Below are 21223 nucleotides of genomic sequence, written 5' to 3' on the forward strand. Positions count from 1 at the left end.
ACTCCTAGCTCCCTCTTTTTTAAGACTCCTTACGCCTTTCCATTTACTGTAAAAGTCCTGCATTTGTTTGACTTTCCAAAGTGTGGCACCTCATACTTATCTGTAATGAATTGCATTTGCCAATCCTTATCCCACTTCCCCAATTGATCATGATCCCCCTGTAATTTTTGATAACCTTCGCTATCAATGATACCTCCTAATTTTGTATCATCTGCAAACTTACTAATCATGTCTGGTACATTCACATCCAGTTCATTTACGTAAATGACAAATAAAAGGTCTTGGCACCAACCCCTGTGGCACGCCACTAGTCACAGGCCTCCAGTCCAAGAAACAAACTTCAACCATCACCTTCTGCTTCCTATATCGAGCCAATTTTGAACACAATTAGCCAACTCTCCCTGGATCCCATGCAACCTAACCTTTGTGACTAGCCTGCCATGTGGGACCTTGGTATATGGACTTTAGTAAGGCCTTTAGACAACATCCAGTACCCTACCCCAAATTATCCTCTTGATTACCTGAATTTTTGAAGATTTGTCATCCCTTGATCTTTAAACTTTGCATCCAAGTTGTGCCCAAGAGAAATCTACCCCACCGTAGTCGTCGAAAAGGGAACATTTTGAACGTAATAGTCAAAATTGGTTTTAGACTTCACCTTTTGTCTAAATACAAGAACAACAAATAGTGGCTCAGTGGTTAGTATTGTTGCCTCAGAGTGCCAGGGACCCAGATTCAATTCCACCCTCAGGCAACTATCTGCAAGGGAGTTTGCATATTCTCCCTGTGTCTACAAAGGTTTCTGCTGGGTGCTCCAGTTTCCTCCCACAGTCTAAAGGTGTGCAGGCTAGGATGGATTGGCCCAGCTAAATTATCTGTAGTGTCCAGGGGTGTGTAAATCAGGTGGATTAGCCATGGGAAATGCAGGGTTACAGGGAAAAAGGTAGGGGGATGGATCTGGGTGGGATGCTCTTCGGAGGGGCGGTGTGAACTTGTTGGGCCGATTGGCCTGTTTTCATTCTGTCAGGATTCTATGGTGCTTCTGGCTGGAAGATGAGTCCACTGACTGTATCTGACCCATGATTTTCCATCTATTCTGCATGAAATTCCCTTTTTCTTTCTTCTTTATTAATTAATGGAATGTGGGCATCACTGGCCTGGCCATCCCTATTTGCCCGGGGTACTTCAGAGTCAACCACATTGCTTTGGGTCTGGAGTCACATGTATGCCAAACCAGGTAAGGATGACAGTTTCTTTCCCTAAAAAGGACATTAATGAACCAGTTGGGTTTTTCCAACAATCGACAATGGATTCATGGTGATCATTAGATTCTTAATTCCAGATATTTTCTTGAATTAAAATTCCACCATCTACCATGGTTGGATTTCAACCCAGGTCCCCAGAATATTATCTGGATCAATAGATTAGCAATAATACTACTAGGCCATCACTTGACCTGCATGGGCTTACAATGGAGTAGCTTCAGCTCATAACAGATAGAAATACAGTGAAAGGGATTTAAGAAACTGTGTTAAGCAGGAATATAAAGCTGAGCCATCTGTGCCTCCAAATTACCTCAGGCTCTCATGCCCCAGTTTGGAAACTTGCCAACTTTCTTGCATACTGGGCATCAAAAGATTGGCAGAGGTGGCGAGTTGACACCCTTCAGTAGCTATTATTTGACCTCTTAAGGACCTTAATTGTTGGTGAGTTGAGAAAGTTGCCCATAGACCTTCTCACCTAGCACTTAACTGTTGAGGTGACAAGAAGAGGGAAGTTTCTCTTCAGGCCCAACTTACTTATTTCCCCTTCTTACCACCCCTCACATTACCTCCACTAGGAAAACTGATCCAATGTGAATGTCACCCTCTCACAGATCAACTCACTTTCCTATTATATTACCAATGCTGCTGCCCTTACATTCTTTTTGTCAACTTGTACTGCTCCCCATGTGCTCCATGCTGGTGAAGTACCATTATGTTTGATCTTGTTGCTGAAGCCTTGCATACTACGCATCTAGAGCATAACTAATATGGCGTAGGCCATTTTGGCCTCTCAAGCCTGTGCTGCCGTTTAATAGGCTCATGATTGATTGACATTTCTCTTGCCCACTTTCCAGACCCTTTTCTGTAACCCTTGATTCTCCTACTGATCAAAAATATACCTAGCTTAGTCTTAAATATACACTAGGACTCTAGCCTACAGCTCTCTGTGCCAAGGAGTTCCAAAGACTCAACTCTCCATAAGAAATTAGTCATCTCAGTCCACATCTCCTTCTACACTTTTTCTTTCCCTTAATAAGAGACTGTTATTAAAAAAAGTGTAAATAAATTCTGACTTCACTAAATTTCCTGACCGACTTCCCCAGCTTTGTACCCCCCCACCCTTCACCTTTCTCCTCATTGGAGTCTTCACGTAGGAGCCCGATGCACTACTAATGGTTCTCCTCCACACTGCCCCTTTACAAGTGTCAGTGAAAATTCCCAGTGAATCTGGGTCTTAAGATTTGAGAAACAGAAAGGGAAATACACCTAAATAGGTTGGAATTTCAGTGCAAGAAGTCAGGAAAGAATGTTCATATCATTCATCAGGTGGGAAATATACAAGTCAATGTTGCATTTACAGTACAGTATGGCCAAGTGAAATACGGATTGATAGGAAGGGTGAGGGGAGTAACAAATTAAAAGTATTATATATGAATGCACGAAGCATAAGAAATAAGGTGGATGAGCTTGAAGCTCAGTTGGAAATTGGCAGGTACGATGTTGTGGAGATAACTGAGACGTGGCTTCAAGTGGACAGGGCCTGGGAAATGAATATCCAAGGCTATACATGCTATCGAAAGGACAGATTGATGGGCAGAGGGGGTGGGGTGGCCCTGTTGGTGAGTAATGATATTCAGTCCCTTGCAGGGGGAGGGGGTGGGGGCATAGAATCAGGAGATGTAGAGTCAATATGGATAGAGCTGAGAAATTCTAAGGGTAGAAAGACCCTAATGGGAGTTATCTACAGGCCCCCAAACAGTAGTCTGGATGTAGGGTGTAAGTTGAATCAAGAGGTGAAATTGGCACGTCGCAAAGGTATTACTACAGTTGTTATGGGGGATTTCAACATGCAGGTAGACTGGGACAATCAGGATGGTACTGGACCCCAAGAAAGGGAGTTTGTGGAGTGCCTCCAAGATGGATTCTTAGAACAGCTTGTACTGGAGCCTACCAGAGAGAAGGCAATTCTGGATCTGGTGTTGTGCAACGAACCGGATTTGATCACGGACCTTGAAGTAAAGGAGCTATTAGTAGATAGTGACCATAATATGATATGTTTGAATCTGCAATTTGAGAGGGAGAAGGGAGAATCGGAAGTGCAGTTGAACAAAGGGAACTATGGAGCTATGAGGGAGGAGCTGGCCAAAGTTCATTGGTACAATACCCTAGCAGGGATGACAGTCGAACAGCAATGGCAGGTATTTCTGGATATAATGCAGAAGGTGCAGGATCAGTTCATTCCAAAGAGGAAGAAATATCCTAAAGGAGAGGCGGGGCGGCCGTGGCTGACGAGGGAAGTTAAGGACTGAATAAAGATAAAAGAGAAGTATAACAGCAAAGATGAGCGGGAAGCCAGCGGATTGGGAAACTTTTAAAGAGCAACAGAGATAACTAAAAAGGCAATATGTAGAGAAAAAAATGAGGTACAAAGGCAAACTGGCCAAAAATATAAAGGAGGATGGTAAAAGCTTTTTTAGGTATGTGAAAAGAAAAAAAGGTTAAGGCTAAAATTGGGCCCTTGAAGACAGAAACGGGTGAATTTATTATGGGGAACAAGGAAACGGCAGAAGAGTTGAATAGGTACTTTGGATCTGTCTTCGCTAGGGAAGACCACAATCTCCCAGATGTAATAGTGGCTGGTGGACCTAGGGTGTTAGATGAACTTAAGGGAATGTATATTAGGCAGGAAATGGTGTTGGATAGACTGTTGGGTGTGAAGGCTGATAAGTCCCCGGGACCCGATGGTCTGCATCCCGCTTAAGGAGGTGGCTCTAGAAATCGTGGATGCATTGGTAATCATTTTCCAATGTTCTATAGATTCAGGATCAGTTCCTGCGGACTGGAGGGTGGCTAATGTTGTCCCACCTTTCAAGAAAGGAGGGAAGAGAGAAAACAGGGAATTATAGACCAGTTAGCCAGTGGTGGGGAAGATGCTGGAGTCAATTTTAAAAGATGAGGATGTAACCATGAAGATGGACAAGGGAGAGCCAGTAGATGTAGTGTACCTGGACTTTCAGAAAGCCTTTGATAAAGTCCCACATAGGAGATTAGTGAGCAAAATCAGTGCACATGGGGCAAAATACTGACTTGGATTGAAAACTGGCTGGCTGACAGGAAGCAAAGAGTAGTGATAAACGGGTCCCTTTTGGAATGGCAGGTGGTGACCAGTGGGGTACCTCAAAGTTCGGTGCTGGGACCACAGCTGTTTATAATATACATTAATGATATAGATGAAGACATTAAAAGTAATACTAGCAAATTTGCTGATGACACGAAGCTGGGTGACACTGTGAAATGTGAGGAGGATGTTATGAGAATACAGGGTGACTTGGACAGGCTAGGTGAGCGAACAGATGCATGAGTCTTTTTACTGGACTACTTTCCATGCCGTCAGTTGGTATGTTTCCTCCCTCAAGGACTGCCTCTTATGCATTTGTGCAGGATTTGCTCGATTTCTTTTTGAATCCTTTGATGATTTTCAGTGCCACCTGAGCCTTTCCATTTGACTAGGGATAATATGGAGATGATGTGTGGTGTTGAATTTTCCAATCCTTTATGAAGTAGTTGAATTTTTCACTCATGAACTGACATCACAATCATCAGGGATACCACAATCACTGAAGTGTTAAAAATATTTGTGACAATCTCAGTTTTGCCATTTGGGTGGAAACACTGCTGGACCTGTTTTATATCATCTTTCATTTTGACTAATACCAGGATAGGAAGATTCACAGGCATCATTTCTTATCCTGTACTTTCTGGTCTGGGTGATTTCTTTGTTCCGCTATGGCTTCCTGTCTATGGTTTTTTGCAGCTTTCAGAATGTCTGAACATTCCTGTGTTCCTCTGTTAAAAGCCCCTCTTCTATATAGCTCCTCAGCATTTAGCACCACCACATTATGCTAAGTGCTCACATATAACAGTCTTGCTAGTTATGTGACGTGATTGAAATCGCTGTAAGCTTACAGTGATATAGGTCATATGGCAATGGCAAGCCAGGAGGCACATTCATAAGATACTGCATTTCAGTCCCAACAGAATGCATCAGTGGGCAATCTGTGGCCACCATCCATTTATTTACTGTTTTCAAACCGAGTTGAGCACGCCCTGCTCCATCAACCTCACCAATTAAACAGAGCAAGGTTCAGAGGATCTCAGAGAGCATTGACCAGTCATCCACTTGTCTAGAGCACTCAGGTCAAGGAGCACTCAGCTGATAGCTAAACTTCAGATTTACAACCTAAAACAATTTTCTGCCATGGCATCCTGAATGGTAATCTTGCGATTGATACAACTGTCACGTACACAGTTATTTTGCATTGCTTCATTTTAATTCCTGACAACAACTTCCTCCTTCAGTCCTTTTCAGTAAGCCAAAATACACTTGTGTTTTTGTTAAAAAAGTTTCCCAATAATAGGAAATAAAACCAAAAGCCTTGAGAGATAAGTCTTTATCACTAACCATCTGTTAGAGCGACATGGAATTCTTAGCAAATTAGCTGAGGCCAGTTTCAAAAGCATTTTGGGAAATAATTTAGTTCCTGTTACGGTTATAGTTTCCAATGTTTAGTTATATAATTCTGGATTTGGAAAGAAAAAAGCCTCTTCTGGAAATGTGGTTACTTCCTCATAATTTCACACTGTCCTGTTCAGGCACCATTTTCCAAAACAATCTTTTTGAATATTTCAGTTCAATCACAACCCATGAACAAAACCTGTGCTGAAACACAAGAATTAGAATTATTATTAGAATAAATAGAAACTTTCCTGTGGCAGGACAGGCAGCAGCCAAAGAAGTGTAAAAACAATTGCCAAAACAACCAGAAGAGACAAGAAGCTCTTTCTTAAGAAATGGTTATGGTCTGGAAGGCATTGCCTGAAAAGACAAAGAAAGAAGACACAAATCGAACTTTTCAAAGAGAATTGGATACATACCTTGAAAGGCTATAGGAAGAGAGGAAATTGGGAAAAATGAGATCGCTCCTTAAAAGAGCTAGTATGCATATCAAGGATTAAATAACCTCTATGTACCATTCTTTTTAATTTCCATCTGGTTCCACAAAGTTGGTGTGTCAGGAGAAGAAACAGTATGTAAGGTGAGACTCTGTAGCTTGTTACAGTCAGAGATATACAACACAGAAACACAGTCTCTTCGGTCCAACTCGTCCATACCAACCAGATATCCTGAATAAATCCAGTCCCATTTGCCAGCATTTGGCCCATATCCGTCCAAACCCTTCCTATTCATGTACCCATCCAGATGCCTTTTAAATATTGTAATTGTATCAGCCTCCACCACTTCCTCTGACACCTCATTCCACACTTACACACCACCCTCTGTGAGAAAATGTTGCTCCTTAGAACTCTTAAATCTTTCCTCTCTCACCTTAAATCTATACCCTCCTATTTCCGACCCCAGCAAAAGACCTTGTCTATTTACACTGTTCACATCCCTCATGATTTTATAAACCTTTAAAAAAAGTCCTGTCAGCCTCTGATGCTCCAGGGAAAATAGCCTCAGCCTATTCTGCCTCTCCCTACAGCATGTATACCCGCCAACCCTGGCAATATCCTTGTAAATATTTTCTGAACCCTTTGAAGTTTGTGTCTGTTCAAGATCTGATTTTGAGTGAGCTCCCATTACACAACCAGCAGCCTGAAAGACAATTTACCGAATTCAGGTTTGAACACATACACAAACATGTTGAGACATAGAGATAATAGGACCTGCAGATGCTGGAGAATCCAAGATAACAAGGTGTGGAGCTGGATGAACACAGCATCTTAGCAGCAGGAAAGCTGACGTTTCGGGCCGAGACCCTTCTTCAGAAATGGGGGAGGGGAAAAGGCTTCTGAAATAAATAGAGAGAGAGGGGGAGGAGGATTGAAGGTGGATAAAGGAGAAGATAGATGGAGAGGAGACAGACAAGTTAAAGAGGTGGGGATGGAGCCAGTAAAAGGTGAGTGTAGGCGGGGAGGTAGGTCAGTCCAGGGAGGGCGAACAGGTCAAGGGGGCAGGGTGAGGCGGGTAGGTATGAATTGGGGGACCGGCTTGAAGTGGGAGGAAGGGATAGGTGAGAGGAAGAACAGGAACAGGTTAGGGAGGCAGGGACGAGCTGGGCTGGTTTTGGGATGCGGTAGAGGGAGGGGAGATTTTGAAGCTTGTGAAATCCACATTGATACCATTGGGCTGCAGGGTTCCCAAGCATAATATGAGTTGCTGTTCCTCAAAACCTGCAGGTGGCATTGTTGTTGCACTGCAGGAGGCCCAGCATGGACATGTCATCTGAGGAGTGGGAGGAGGAGTTGAAATGGCTCACGACTGGGAGGTGCAGTTGTTTATTGCAAACCGAGTGAAGGTGTTCTGCAAAGCGGTCCCCAAAAGCCTCCACTTGGTTTCCCCGATGTAGATGAGCCACAGTGGGTACAGTGGATGCAGTATACCACATAAGCAGAGGTTCACCTGCACATCTGCCAGAAGTGGAAAGTCTTCTTTGGGCCTGGAATAGGGGTGAGGGAGGAGGTATGGAGGCAGGTGTAGCACTTACTGCGGTTGCAAGGAAAAAATGCCGGATGAGGTGGGGCTGGAGGGGAGCCTGGAGCGGACAAGGGAGTCATGGAGAGAGTGATCCCTCCAGAAAGCAGACAAGGGTGGGGAGGGAAAAATGTCTTTGGTGATGGAGTTGGATTGCAGATGGCGGAAGTGTTGGAGGATGATGCGTTGGATCCGGACATTGGTGGGGTGGTACGTGAGGACGAGAGGAAATTCTTTTTTGGTTGTTATTGCGGGGACAGGGTGTGAGGGATGAGCTGCAGGAAGGTCGGGAGTGGGGGGGTGGAGGCAGTGGGGAGTTGCAGTCCTTGAAAAACGAGCACATCTGAGATGTATGGGAGTGGATGACTCATCCTGGGAGCAGATGCAGCAGAGGTGAAGGAATTGGGAATACAGGATGGCATTTTTGCAGGAAGGTGGGTAGGAGGAGGTGTATTATCGGTAGCTGTGGGAGTCGGTGGGCTTGAAACGGATATCGGTTTCTAGGTGGTTGCCCAAGATGGAGACAGAGAGGTCTAGGAAGTGAGGGAGGTGTTAGAGATAGTCTAGGTGAACTTAAGGTTGGGGTGCAAGGTGTTGGTGAAGTGGATGAACTGTTTGAGCTCCTCTTGGGACCAAAGGCAGCGCTGATACAGTCATCAATGTAACAGAGGAAGAGGTGGGCTTTAGGACTAGTGTAGGTACGTAAGAGGGATTTTTCCACATAACCCACAAAGAGGCAGGCTTGGCTTGGGCCCATGCGGGTACCCATGGCCACCCTCTTTGTCTGCAGAAAGTGGGAGGAATTGAAAGAGAAGTTGTTGAGGGTGAGGACGAGTTCTGTTAAGCGGATGAGGATGTCAGTGGAGGGGGACTGGTCAGGCCTGCGGGACAGGAAGCTGCAGAGGGCCTCTAGGCCATCTGCTGGGGAATGCAGGTGTATAGGGACTGGATGTCCATTGTAAAAATGAGGTGTTGGGGACCGGGGAATTGGAAGTTCTGGAGGAGGTGGAGGGCATGTGTGGTGTCACAGACGTAGGTAGGGAGTTCCTGGTCCAAGGAGGAGAAGACGGATTCCTGATAGGTGAAGATGTGTTCGGTGGGGCAGGAGCAGGCGGAGTCAATGGGTTGACCAGGGCAGGCAGGTTTGTGGATTGTGGGAAGGAGATAGAAGCGGGCGGTGAGGGGTTGGGGAATGATGAGGTTGGAGGCTGTGGGTGGGAGGTCACCTGAGGTGATGAGGTTGTGGATGGTTTGGGAGATGATGGTTTGGTGCTTGGGGGTGGGGTCATGATCCAGGGGAGGGTAGAAAGTGGTGTTGGAGAGTTGTGTTAATAAATCCATGCTGACTCTGAACTATCCTGTTACTGCTATCCAAATGTGTCGTAATTTCATCTTTTGAAATTTGTGTTTTGATTAATCAAATGTCATTGTAGAAAGGATCACTTCAATGCTATTTGGCACAAGCTCTACTTTAGTTGTGTAGTATGCTGACTAGGATTAACTAGAAATCTAAAGTAAAGTCAACAGATATTGTGCCAAAACTGAATCCTGTGTACACCATTACTCATTTCTAGCCACGAGAAAAAGCAGCCCTTAGCTGCTACTTTTGTTTTTCATTTAAATTGTATTTCCCACCATACCCTTAATTCTGTAGCCTTTTGCTTTCACCTCAGTTCTCACAGGATTTCTAGAAGTTTCCAAAAGTCCACAAACACAATATCTGCATTTCTCAGAACTACCAGATAACTTTCAGACTTGTCAGGCACTAGCTTCCTTTGCTGAATCTGTGTTGATTGAAGACATAATGAAGTCATCAGAAACAAAGATTCCAAAATTTTCCCCACCGCAGATGTTCAATGATTACACGAATGAAGATCTGCCTCTCTTTTTGACACAACAATCAAAGGCATATCAGCACCTGATCAAGGGCTTGGACATTAGATAGGATGTGCTACTAGTAGTTACACTCCTGCTTCAGATCCTCCTCACTGCAGTCCCCAACTTGAGAACATCCCTCCCCACTCCTCTCCGATACCCATATCACTTACATTTGTTCTGAAGCCTTGCAATCCTGGCTGCTCTTGCACCAGTGGCACTACGCCAGAGCTACCTGCCTCTGATTGGCCAAAAATACCTGAATGGGTGGACATATCCTTGAAAAGGTGGTGAAGGGCTGTCTTCTTGAGCTGCTGTTATGTTGTGCAGGTACCTCCATAGTGCTGAGCAGACAGAGTTCCAGGATGTTGATGCAGTGGCAATGAAGGAACAGCTATATTTCGTAGTCAGTTTGGTGTGTGACTTGCAAGGGAATTTGCAGTGGGTTATGTTCTTATGTATCTGCTGCCTTTGTCCTTCCAAGTGGTAGGAGTCTTAGGTCTGGAAAGTGCTGTTGAGATACCTTGATGATTCATTGTACTGCATCTACTTGTGACAGCAGAGTGGCTCAGGAGCAAGCACTGCTGCCTCAGTGCCAGGGACCCAGGTTCGATTCCAGCCTTGGGCAAATATCTGTGTAGTGTGGATTGTGTAGCGACATTCCACCAGTGTCTGTGTGGATTTCCTCTGGATGCTCCAGTTTCCTCCCACATAGGACATACTGCAGTACAGGCCCTTCGGCCCTCAATATTGCGCCGACCTGTGAAACCAAACTGAAGCCCATCTAACCCACACTATTCCATTATTATCCATATGTTTATCCAATGACCATTTAAATGCCCTTAAACTTGGCGAGTCTACTACTGTTGCAGGCAGGCATTCCACGCCCTTACTACTCTCTGAGTAAAGAACCTACCTCTGACAACTGTCCAAGATCTATCACCTCTCAACTTAAAGCTATGTTCCCTCATGCTAGCCATCTCTATCCGAGGAAAAAGGCTCTCACTGTCCACCTTATCTAATCCTCTGATCATCTTGTATGTCTCTATTAGGTCACCTCTTAACCTTCTTCTCTCCAACGAAAACAGCCTCAAGTCCTTCAGCCTTTCCTCATAAGACCTTTCCTCCATATCAGGCAACATCCTGGTAAATCTCCTCTGCACCATTTCCGATGTTTCCACATCCTTCCTATAATGCAGTGACCAGAACTGTACGCAATACTCCAAGTGCGGCCGCACCAGAGTTTTGTACAGCTGCAACATGATGTTATGGCTCCAAAACTCAATCCCTCTACCAATAAAATCTAACACATCATACACCTTTAACAACCCTATCAACCTGGGTAATAAAGTGTGAAGCTGGATGAACACAGCAGGCCAAGCAGCATCTCAGGAGCACAAAAGCTGACGTTTCGGGCCTAGACCCTTCATCAGAGAGGGGGATGGGGGGAGGGAACTGGAATAAATAGGGAGAGAGGGGGAGGCGGACCGAAGATGGAGAGTAAAGAAGATAGGTGGAGAGGGTGTAGGTGGGGAGGTAGGGAGGGGATAGGTCAGTCCAGGGAAGACGGACAGGTCAAGGAGGTGGGATGAGGTTAGTAGGTAGCTGGGGGTGCGGCTTGGGGTGGGAGGAAGGGATGGGTGAGAGGAAGAACCGGTTAGGGAGGCAGAGACAGGTTGGACTGGTTTTGGGATGCAGTGGGTGGGGGGGAAGAGCTGGGCTGGTTGTGTGGTGCAGTGGGGGGAGGGGATGAACTGGGCTGGTTGAGGGATGCAGTGGGGGAAGGGGAGATTATCTTGGATTCTCCAGCATCTGCAGTTCCCATTATCACTATCAACCTGGGTGGCAACTTTCAGGGATCTATGCATATGGACACCGAGAACTCTCTGCTCATCCCCACTACTGAGAATCTTACCATTAGCACACAACTCTGTATTCCTGTTAATCGTTCCAAAGTGAATCACCTCACACTTTTCAGCATTAAACTCCATTTGCCACTTCTCAGCCCATCTCTGCACCTTATCTATGTCCTTCTGTAACCTGCAACATCCTTCTGCACTATCCACAACTCCACCAACTTTAGTGTCATCTGCAAATTTACTAACCTATCCTTCGACGCCCTCATCCAGGTTATTTATGAAAATGACAAAAAGCAGTGGCCCCAAAACAGATACTTGTGGTACACCACTAGTAACTGAACTCCAGAATGAACATTTCCCATCAACCACCACCCTATCTTCTTCCAACTAGCCAATTTTTGATCCAAACCACTAAACCACCCTCAATCCCATGACTCCATATTTTATGCAATAGCCTACCATGGGGAACCTTATCAAACGCGTTACTGAAATCCATATCCACCACATCAACCGCTATACTCTCATCCACCTGTTTGGTCACCTTCTCAAAGAACTCAATAAGGTTTGTGAGACACGACCTACCCTTCACAAAACCGTGTTGACTATCCCTAATCAAATTATTCCTTTCTAGATGATTATAAATCCTCTCTCTTATAATCCTTTGCAACACTTTTACCCACAACCAATGGAAGGCCCACTGGTCTGTAATTACCAGGATTGTCCCTCCTCCCCTTCTTGAACAAGGGGACAAGTCTTCTGGCACTATTCCTGAAGATAATGACAACATAAAGATCAAAGCCAAAGGCTCTGCAATCTCCTCCCTAGTTTCCCAGAGAATCCTAGGATACATCCCATGCGGCCCAGGGGACTTAGCTATTTTTACACCTTCCTGAATTGCTAACACCTCCTCCTTGTGAGCCTCAATCCCGTCTAGTCTACTAGACTGTATCTCAGTATTCTCCTCAACAACATTGTCAGTATTCACACAGGAAAAAGACAAAAAATATTCATTTCGTGCCTCTCCTATCTCTTCCGACTCCACACTCAGTCCAAAGATGTACAGGATAAGTGGATTGGCCACGATAAATTGCCCGTAGTGTTCAGAGACGTGTAGATTAGGTGGGTTATATGATGATGGGTTTGGGTGTGAGGGTCGGTGCGGACTTGATGGGCTAAAGAGCCTGTTTTCCATACTTTAGGGATTCTATGACCTTGTAGATGGTATACAGTCTTTTCACTAGAGATCAGTAATGGAGATTTTCACCTCTTTTGCCCATTGGTTAGACTAAGGCTATGAAGAGATTGAGAGTTGAGTGTCACATACTATGGTAGTTCACATACTATTTTAACCATTTCCCACAGCATCCAAGGGCATAGCCCATCAACTCGTGGCATCTCATCCTCTTAGTTTAACTAACATCTAAGTACCTGCTTTTTTAAAAAATCATTTATCTTGAAGAAGCACATCTAATCATTACTTGAAAATTTACTGCTGTTCCATCGGTGCCAATGCAACAAATTCTTGGAATGCCCTCCCTAATGGCTTTATGGGTGTAGCTACATCAAATGGACTGTCCAGGCAAAGAGACACAGAAAGTATCATTCAATCCTTGGCTCAGAGCAGCCACCGACTAAATCTCATACATGAAGTAAAATCAGTGGTTAGATAACAACAAAGTTTGGATTCCTCTCACAGCTGCATTGTGTGCTGGGTCAGGATACAGTCCACTGCTGCTGCAAATTTATTAATGTTAATGTTAGCAAGGAAATTGCAACTGGGATATTTCCAACAATGCAGGGCTCATTTAGTCCTGGCACCGTCCTTGACGGTGGAGCACTCTCATTGTCCTGCCCCCCAGCCTCGCCATTACTTACTCTCTGATAGTACTGAGGGAACACTACACTACACAAGTCTGTAGTCACAGAACATTTTTTTTTAAGTGGAGATGGAAGCCAAACAATGCTAAAATTGCAAAATAATAAGCAGTGGACATTTACTGCCACTATTATTAATTTGATAATGTTAATCTTGAAATAGTTAATAAACACTACTAGTTGTATAAATATATTCAAATATTTAATAATGTTTCTTTCTTACCTGTTCCTGGTGCCATGTTGTCTTCTGGATTGTCCTCATGACCCACGTCCCAGTACATCTCAGTAATAACTGCTTTTCTGGCCTCAGGATGTGATCTCAATTCACTGCATTGTCTAATGTTCTCAGAGAAAGTCTTCTTCAACATTTACTCCCTAATAAAGATACAAATATTAATCAGTTACTTGTCCCTCATAAGCTTGCCCCATCTCCTGGAAGAATTCTTGCATTCATTCTGCCTCATGTGAATATCCAGTCAACAGGCTTAACTGCAGGTAGCCACATGTAGTGAGGTGAATCATTTTTAAACAATTTGTCCATGGGATGTGTACATTGCTAGGCCAGCATTTATCGCCCACCCTTAATCAGTTGGAGGGCAATGAAAAGTCAACCACTGTGGATCTGAAGTTACAAAGCCTAGACCGACCAACCAACCATGGAAGATTTCCTTTCCTAAAAAGGTTACAAAAAACCCAGATGGATTTTTAACAATCAATATTGGTTACATTGTCCCCACTAAGCTAGCTAATTTTTTATTCCTCATTTTTTTAAAATTGAATTCAAATTTCACCACGTCATTATTCAAACCCACATCATCAGAATTTTTGCTGAGGGTTCTCGATTACTAGCCCAATGATGTTATCCCTCCACCTTCATGTTCCTGTGCAATAAAGTAAGTTGAGGAACCATCTTCCATTTGGGTCAAATAACATGGGTCAGTTATTCACACCAGAGTATAGAAATTCTGGAATGAACAGGTTGAAAATCCTTGCATTAAGTAACCAACTTGAAAGATCTAGTTAAGTTAGTTAAGTTTACTTATGCACCCAAACTTTCGAAACCTAATCCAGGAACACAAAACTGCGAAGACTGAAAATGCACTTGCACAGCTCAGCAAGCGTTCAGAGATAACAAGGTGTAGAGCTCGATGAACACAGCAGGCCAAGCAGTATCAGAGGAGCAGGAAGGCTGACGTTTCAGGTCTGGACCCATCTTCAGAAATGGGGGAGGGGAAGGGGATTCTGAAATAAAGAGAGAACGGGGGAAGGGGGGAAAGAGTGGATGAAAGATGGATAAAGGGGCAGATAGGTGGACAGGAGACGGACTGGTCAAGGAGGCGGGGAAGGAGCCAGTAAAGGTGAGTGTAGGTAGGGAGTTAGGGTGGGGATTGGTCAGTCCAGGGAAGACAGACAGGTAGGAGGTAAGAGGTGGGAGAAAGAACATACAGGTTAGGGAGGAAGAACAAGCTGGGCTGGTTGTGGGATGCAGTCGGGGGCGGGGAAGTTTTGAAGCTTTTGAAGTCTACATTGAGACCATTAGGCCACAGGGTTCCCAAGCAAAATATGCTGTTCCTGCAACCTTTGGGTGGCATCATTGAGGCACTGGAGGCGGCTTAGGATGGAAATATCATCCAAAGAGTGGGAGGAGGAGTTGAAGTGGTTCACGACTGGGGAGTGCAATCATTTGTCGCGAACCGAGTGTAGGTGTCCTCAAAGCGGTCCCCAAGCTTTGCTTGATTTCCCCGATGTATAGGAGGCCACATCGGGAACAGCGGATACAGTATATCACATTAGCAGAAAAGCAGGTGAACATCTGTTTTATGTGGAAGGTTTTCTTGGGGCCTGAAATTGGGGTGAGGGGGGAGTTGTAGGGGTACGTGTAGCAATTCCTGCCGGGGTGGTGGGGAGTATGGAGCGGACAAGGGAGTCACGGAGAGAGTGGTCCCTCTGGAAGGCAGATAAGGGTGGGGAGGGAAAAATGCCTTTGGTAATGGGGTCAGATTGCAGTTGGCAGAAGTGCCGGAGGATGATGCGTTGTATCCGGAGGTTGGTGGGTGGTACGTGAGGACGAGGAAGATTCTGTTTTTGTTGTTATTGCGGGGAGGGGGTGTGAGGGATGAATTGTGGGAAATGCGGGAGACACGTTCGAGGGCATTTTCAACCACTGTGGAGGGGAAGTTGTGGTCCTCTGGGACCACATCTGGGATGTTCATGAGTGGAATGTCTCATCTCGGGAGCAGATGCGGTGGAGGTGAAGGAATTGGGAATAGGGGATAGCGTTTTTGCAGAAAGGTGGGTGAGAGGAGATGTATTCTAGTTAGCTGTGGGCATCGGTAGGCTTGAAATGGATGTCCGTTTCCAGGTTGTTGCCAGAGATGGAGACAGAGGGGTATCAGAGATGGTCCAGGTGAATTTAAGGTTGGGGTGGAAGCTGTTAGTGAAGTGGATGAATTGTTTAAGCTCCTTGTGGGAGCACAAGGCGGCACTGATAGAGTCATCGATGTAACAGGAGAAGACATGGGGGATAGGGCCAGTGTAGCTACAGAAGAGGGTTTGTTCCACGTACCTACAAAGAGGCAGACATACCTTCCGCCCATTCAAGCATTCAGCAGTCTATATTTGAGCAGATTACAAATTTAAAACAAGTGCGCACAAGATTTCCACCAATGTGATGACGTACTAAGCACTGCACCCAGACATTTCATCTTTCATTCATGGAATATTGGGTGTCACTGGCAGCTGCAGACCCTAGCTGCTCTCTTGAACCACTGCTGTTCACATGCTGTGGTTGATTCACAATGCCCTTAAGGAGGGAATTCCAGGATTTTGACCCAGCAGTTGAGAAGGAATGGTGGTATATTTCTATGTCAAGATGGTGAGTGGCTTGGAGGGGAACTTGCAAGTGGTGGTGTTCCATTTTCCTGCTGCCCTAGTCCTTCTAGGTGGGAGGGTTGTGGGTTTGGAAGGTGCTGTCAGAGGATCTTTGGTGAATTTCTACAGTACATCTTGCAGATATTACACACTGCTGCTACTGAGTGTCAGTGGTAGATGGAATGGACGTTTGTGGATATGATGCCAATCAAGCAGGTGGCTTTGTCCTGAATGGCGTCAACCTTCGAGTGTTGTTGGAGCTACACCTATTCAGGCCAGTGGGGAGTATTCTGTTACACTCATGACTTGTACCCTGTAAATGGTGCACAGGCTTTGGAGAGTCAGGAGGTGAATTACCTGACCAAAGAAACATGCTGGTAATTTCTCTCTGATGTATTTATTATTCATCCATTTAGCAGTTACCTTTATACAGAGGCAACTTGCTCTACACATTCTGTAGAGTCCTGCATTTAAGCTTAGACACATCCTAAGAGAGAAATTAAAAGTCCTCATTTTAATATTCGGACACTCTTCCAGGGTTGCAGTTTACCTTATGACATAATCCTTTGTCCTGGAAAATGGGAATTAATGGTCATCCAAAGTTTAGTACAAAAGGTAAATCCAGATTTACAACGTGCTCAGTCAACTAACATTATGTTTAAGCAGCCAACACAACAGAAGCTTAAAAGATTAATCATTAGTTTTCCTTCCTGTTTTACAAACTTCTCCTTTTTGGTGAGTGGCATCAAGATTTTTTTAAAAAAGCAACTTGTTGATGGAGTCCTGGCAAGTACAGTATTTGAATGCTGTCCCCATGCTCTTGAATTGTAATGTTCTTCAGAAAGCACAGAGAAAAAGTCAGACCAGAAGAATGCTTGCAGGATAGCGTAGAGTTGCATAGAGGCCAAACAGATTGGGGAAGGAAATATCTCATTCTTACCAAAGGACAGTAATGAACCAGATGATAATATCTATTAATTAATTCAATTTAAATTGCCCAAGTTGCCATTTTAAGATTTGAACCCATGTTCTAGAGCAATAGCCTGAGCTTCTAGTGTACACCAATTTCCTATTACTGAAATAAACTCCTTTCAAACTTGTCTAAATACAAAAAAATGAAAACAACAAAAAGGTGAGAGAGACAAATGGAAATCATGGTGGAGTCAAGTGTGAAGAGCGTACATCTGTGAGAGATAAGGGGACAGTGAGTTTTATTTAGAAATTTTGATCAAAATGAGAATTCAACTGTTCAATGTTAGATCTAATTCTGATTTCTACTCTAAGATATAACACAGTGTGGAGTTGGAGGAACACAGCAGGCCAGGCAGCATCAGAGGAACAAGAAAGCTGACATTTCGGGTCAGGACCCTTGAGAAATGGGGGAGGGGTAGAGGGTCTGAAATAAATAGAGAGAAGGGATAGGGCTAGGGAAGGTAGGATGGTGATATGCAAGTGCAGTGATAGGGTTTGGTCAGTGAGGTGAGAGGAGCGGATAAGCAGGAGAGAAGACGGACAGGTCAAGGAGGCAGGGATGAGAGGGAGGGTTGGTCGGTCATGGGATGAGGCCAAGGGTGGGGAGATTTTGAATCTAGTAAAGTCCACATTGAGACCATTGGGTTTATAGGCTCTCAAGGCAGAATATGAGATGCTGCTCCTCCGGTTTCCAGGTGACATCGTTGTGACACTGGAGGCAGCCAAGGTTGGACAGGTCATCCAGGAAGTGGGAGGAGGAGTTGAAGTGGTTCATGACTGGAAGGTGTTGTCATTTGTTGCAAACCAAACACAAATCTAAAATTTTTTCTGATGAAGGGTGTAGGCCCGAAACGTCAACTTTTGTGCTCCTAAGATGCTGCTTGGCCTGTTGTGTTCATCCACCTCCACACTTTGTTATCTCGGATTCTCCAACATCTGCAGTTTCCAGTATCTCTGATACAAATCTAAAACTGAATGCCTTTAAATATGCTAAAATAGCTTGCCTGATGGTGGCAGTTATCTATCAAATACCTGAAATTTCTCACCTGAATGAGGTGTTAACTAGTGTATCAGGAAATAAAGCTATGAAAACAATTAAAGTAGGGGGGGGGTCAGTTAGCTCCGTTGGTTGCTCAGCTGGTTTGCAATGCTGAGTAATACCTGTACCATGGGTTCACTGACGGAGGTTAACACGAAGAGCTCTCCTCAACGTCTCCTCTCACCTGAGGCATGATAACAACAGTTATGTCTCTCTACTAAGCGTGCAGCCTGAGTAGAGCTGTAGCAACTTTATACAAGAAGAACAATACAGCGCAGGAACAAGCCATTCAGCCCTCCAAGCCTGCTCTGACACATCTTGCCCTTCCATATTAAAACAGTCTTCACTTATACGATCTGTATTCCTTTATTCCCTTCCTATTCATGTATTGGTCCAGATACTGCTTGAATCTTGCTATTGGATCTTCTTCCACCACCTCCTCTGGCCCCACGCTCCAGGCACTCACCACCCTTGGTGTGAAAAAACTCCGACACATTTCTTTTAAAGACATGTTCCTCAACCCTTGAACGAATATCCCCTAGTAATTGCCCCTCCACCCTGGGAAAAAAGTTTCATGCTTTCCACTCTGTCGATGCCATTCAGAATCTTATAAACTTCTATCAAGTCACTCCTCAACCTCCTGCATTTCAGTGAAAACAAAGCCAGTCTATCCAAGATTACAAAGTGTAGAGCTGGATGAACACAGCAGGCCAAGCAGCATCTTAGGAGTACAAAAGCTGACATTTCGGGCTTAGACCCTTCATCAGAAATGGGGGAGGGGGAGAGGGTTCTAAAATAAATAGGGAGAGAGGGGGAGGCGGATTGGATGGATAGAGGAGAAGATAGTTGGAGAGGAGACAGATAAGTTAAAGAGGCGGGCATGGAGCCAGTAGAGGTGAGTGTAGGTGGGGAGGTAGGGAAGGGAAAGGTCAGTCCAGGGAGCGGGATTAGGTTAGTAGTAAGGAAATGGGGGTGCAGCTTGAAGTGGGAGGGGGGGGAATAGGTGCGAGGAAGAACAGGCTAGGGAGGCGGGGTGGTATTAGAAGCCTGTTTGTGTGTCTTAAGATCAGTGTCTAGTGGTATACCAAAGAGATCAGTAATGGGTTCCCTGATTGTTTGCGTTTTCATGAATGATGTTGATGAGAATGTGTGGAGATGATAAATAAATTTGTAGATGACAAAAAGACTAGTTCTGGGATTTACTGGGAGAAAGAAAGGTCTTAGATTAAAGGAAGATATGGACAGGTTGATTAGATGGGCAGATCAGTGCCAGATGGAATTTAACCCTGAGTGTGAGGTCATGTGCTTTGGAAGAAGTAACGAGATAGGGGAATACTCAATGAATGGCAAGACACCAGGAAGCTCAGAGGAACAGAGAGATCTTGAGGTGCTTGTCCATAGGTCTTTGAAAGTGGCAGGGCAAGTTAATAGGGAAGTTAAGGCAGCCTATGGGAAGCTTGCCTTTATCAGTCATATAGAGTTATGGTCATAGTCATACAGCACAGCAACAGGCCCTGTGGTCCAACTTGTTTGCACCGACCAGACATCCCCACCTGACCTAGTCCCATTTGCTAGCACTTGGTCCATATCCCTCTAAACTCTACCATTCAGATACCCATCCAGAAGTGTTTCAAATGTTGTAAGTGTATCCACCTCCACCACTTCCTCTGGCAGTTTGCTCCATACATGCACCTCCCTCTGCATGAAAATCTTACCCCTCAAGTTCTCTTTCAATCTTACCCCTCTCACCTTAAACCCATGCCCTCTAGTTTTCAACTCCCCAAAAGACCTTGGTTGTTCGCCCTATCCATTGAGGCATAGATTATTAAAGCAGGGAGATTGAGTTGGAGTTGTACAGAAATTTGGTTAGGCCACAGCTGGAGCACTGAGTGGAGTTCTGGTGACCAAACTATAGAAAGGATATAACTGAACTGGAGGGTGTGAAGATGAGATTCACCAGGATATCGCCCTGGGCTGGAGCATTTCAGCTATGAAGGCATGCTGGATAAGCTCAGGTTGTTTTTATTTGGAGTGGAGAAGTTTGAGGGAGGACCTGATTGAGGTGAATTAGGTGATGAGAAACATGGGCAGGGTGGATAGAAAGCAGCTATTCCCCTTAGTCAACAGATCAAGGGCGAGGGGACACACTTTTAAAATGAAAGGCAGGAAGTTTCAAGGGAACTTGAAGAAACTTCTTCTCACCCCAGAAAGTGGATGTAGTCTGGAAAGCATTGTGTGAGAGAACAATTGAGACATGTAACCTGGCAACCTTTAAAAAGATGGTTGGATGAGCACTTGAAATGTCATAACATTCAAGGCTATAGGCCTAATGCGGGAAAGAGAGACTAGTGGAGATAACAGTACATTTTTGGTGGTACAGACTCGAAGGGCTGAATGGCCTTTTTGTATTGTATGATTCTATGCTATGTAATATATTTGCATTTCCAAAAAGCCTTTGATAACATATCACATGTAAAGTGACTTAATCAGTTAAAAATCCAGTGTTGGGGTAGTACATTAGCACAGTGAGAGGACTAGCAAACTAACAGAAGACAGAGTTGGAGGAGTGCATTTTCAGGATGGCAACCTATAATTAGTAAGTTGCATAGGAATCAGTGCTCGGACTACAATTATTCACAATTCATATTAATTATTTGGATCAACAGGTGAGAGTAACACAAGTGTCTACAGTGGGATTATAGGTAGTTTAAGTGAGTGGATTAAAATTTGGCAGATGGAATATGTGAGAAAATGTCAAGTTATGCACTTTGGAAAAGAATAGAAGAACTGAATGTTATCTAAATGGAGAAAGACTGCGGCACAAAAACTAAGGAACCCTCATGCAAAAACCACAAATGCTGTCATACAAATTCAGCAGAAAATAGAGAAGGCAACTAGCCTTCATTTCAAAGGAAATGGAGCATAAAAATGG

At 44.5% G+C, this 21223-nt stretch overlaps 1 protein-coding gene across 2 annotated transcripts in view; it reads right to left on the minus strand.

Moving 5' to 3' along the window:
• lrrk1 (leucine-rich repeat kinase 1) overlaps window positions 1-21223 on the minus strand; it is a 201959-nt gene that overhangs the window by 174915 nt on the left and 5821 nt on the right. For both annotated transcript variants that reach the window (XM_048563008.2, XM_059639335.1), the window contains exon 2: window positions 13633-13784. In XM_048563008.2, the coding sequence (XP_048418965.1) occupies window positions 13633-13777 (145 nt within the window). In that variant the 5' untranslated portion in view covers window positions 13778-13784. The remainder of the gene's footprint in view (window positions 1-13632; window positions 13785-21223) is intronic.

The sequence above is a fragment of the Stegostoma tigrinum genome, chromosome 33 (genome assembly GCF_030684315.1).
Source record: "Stegostoma tigrinum isolate sSteTig4 chromosome 33, sSteTig4.hap1, whole genome shotgun sequence".
NCBI classification, from domain to species: domain Eukaryota; kingdom Metazoa; phylum Chordata; class Chondrichthyes; order Orectolobiformes; family Stegostomatidae; genus Stegostoma; species Stegostoma tigrinum.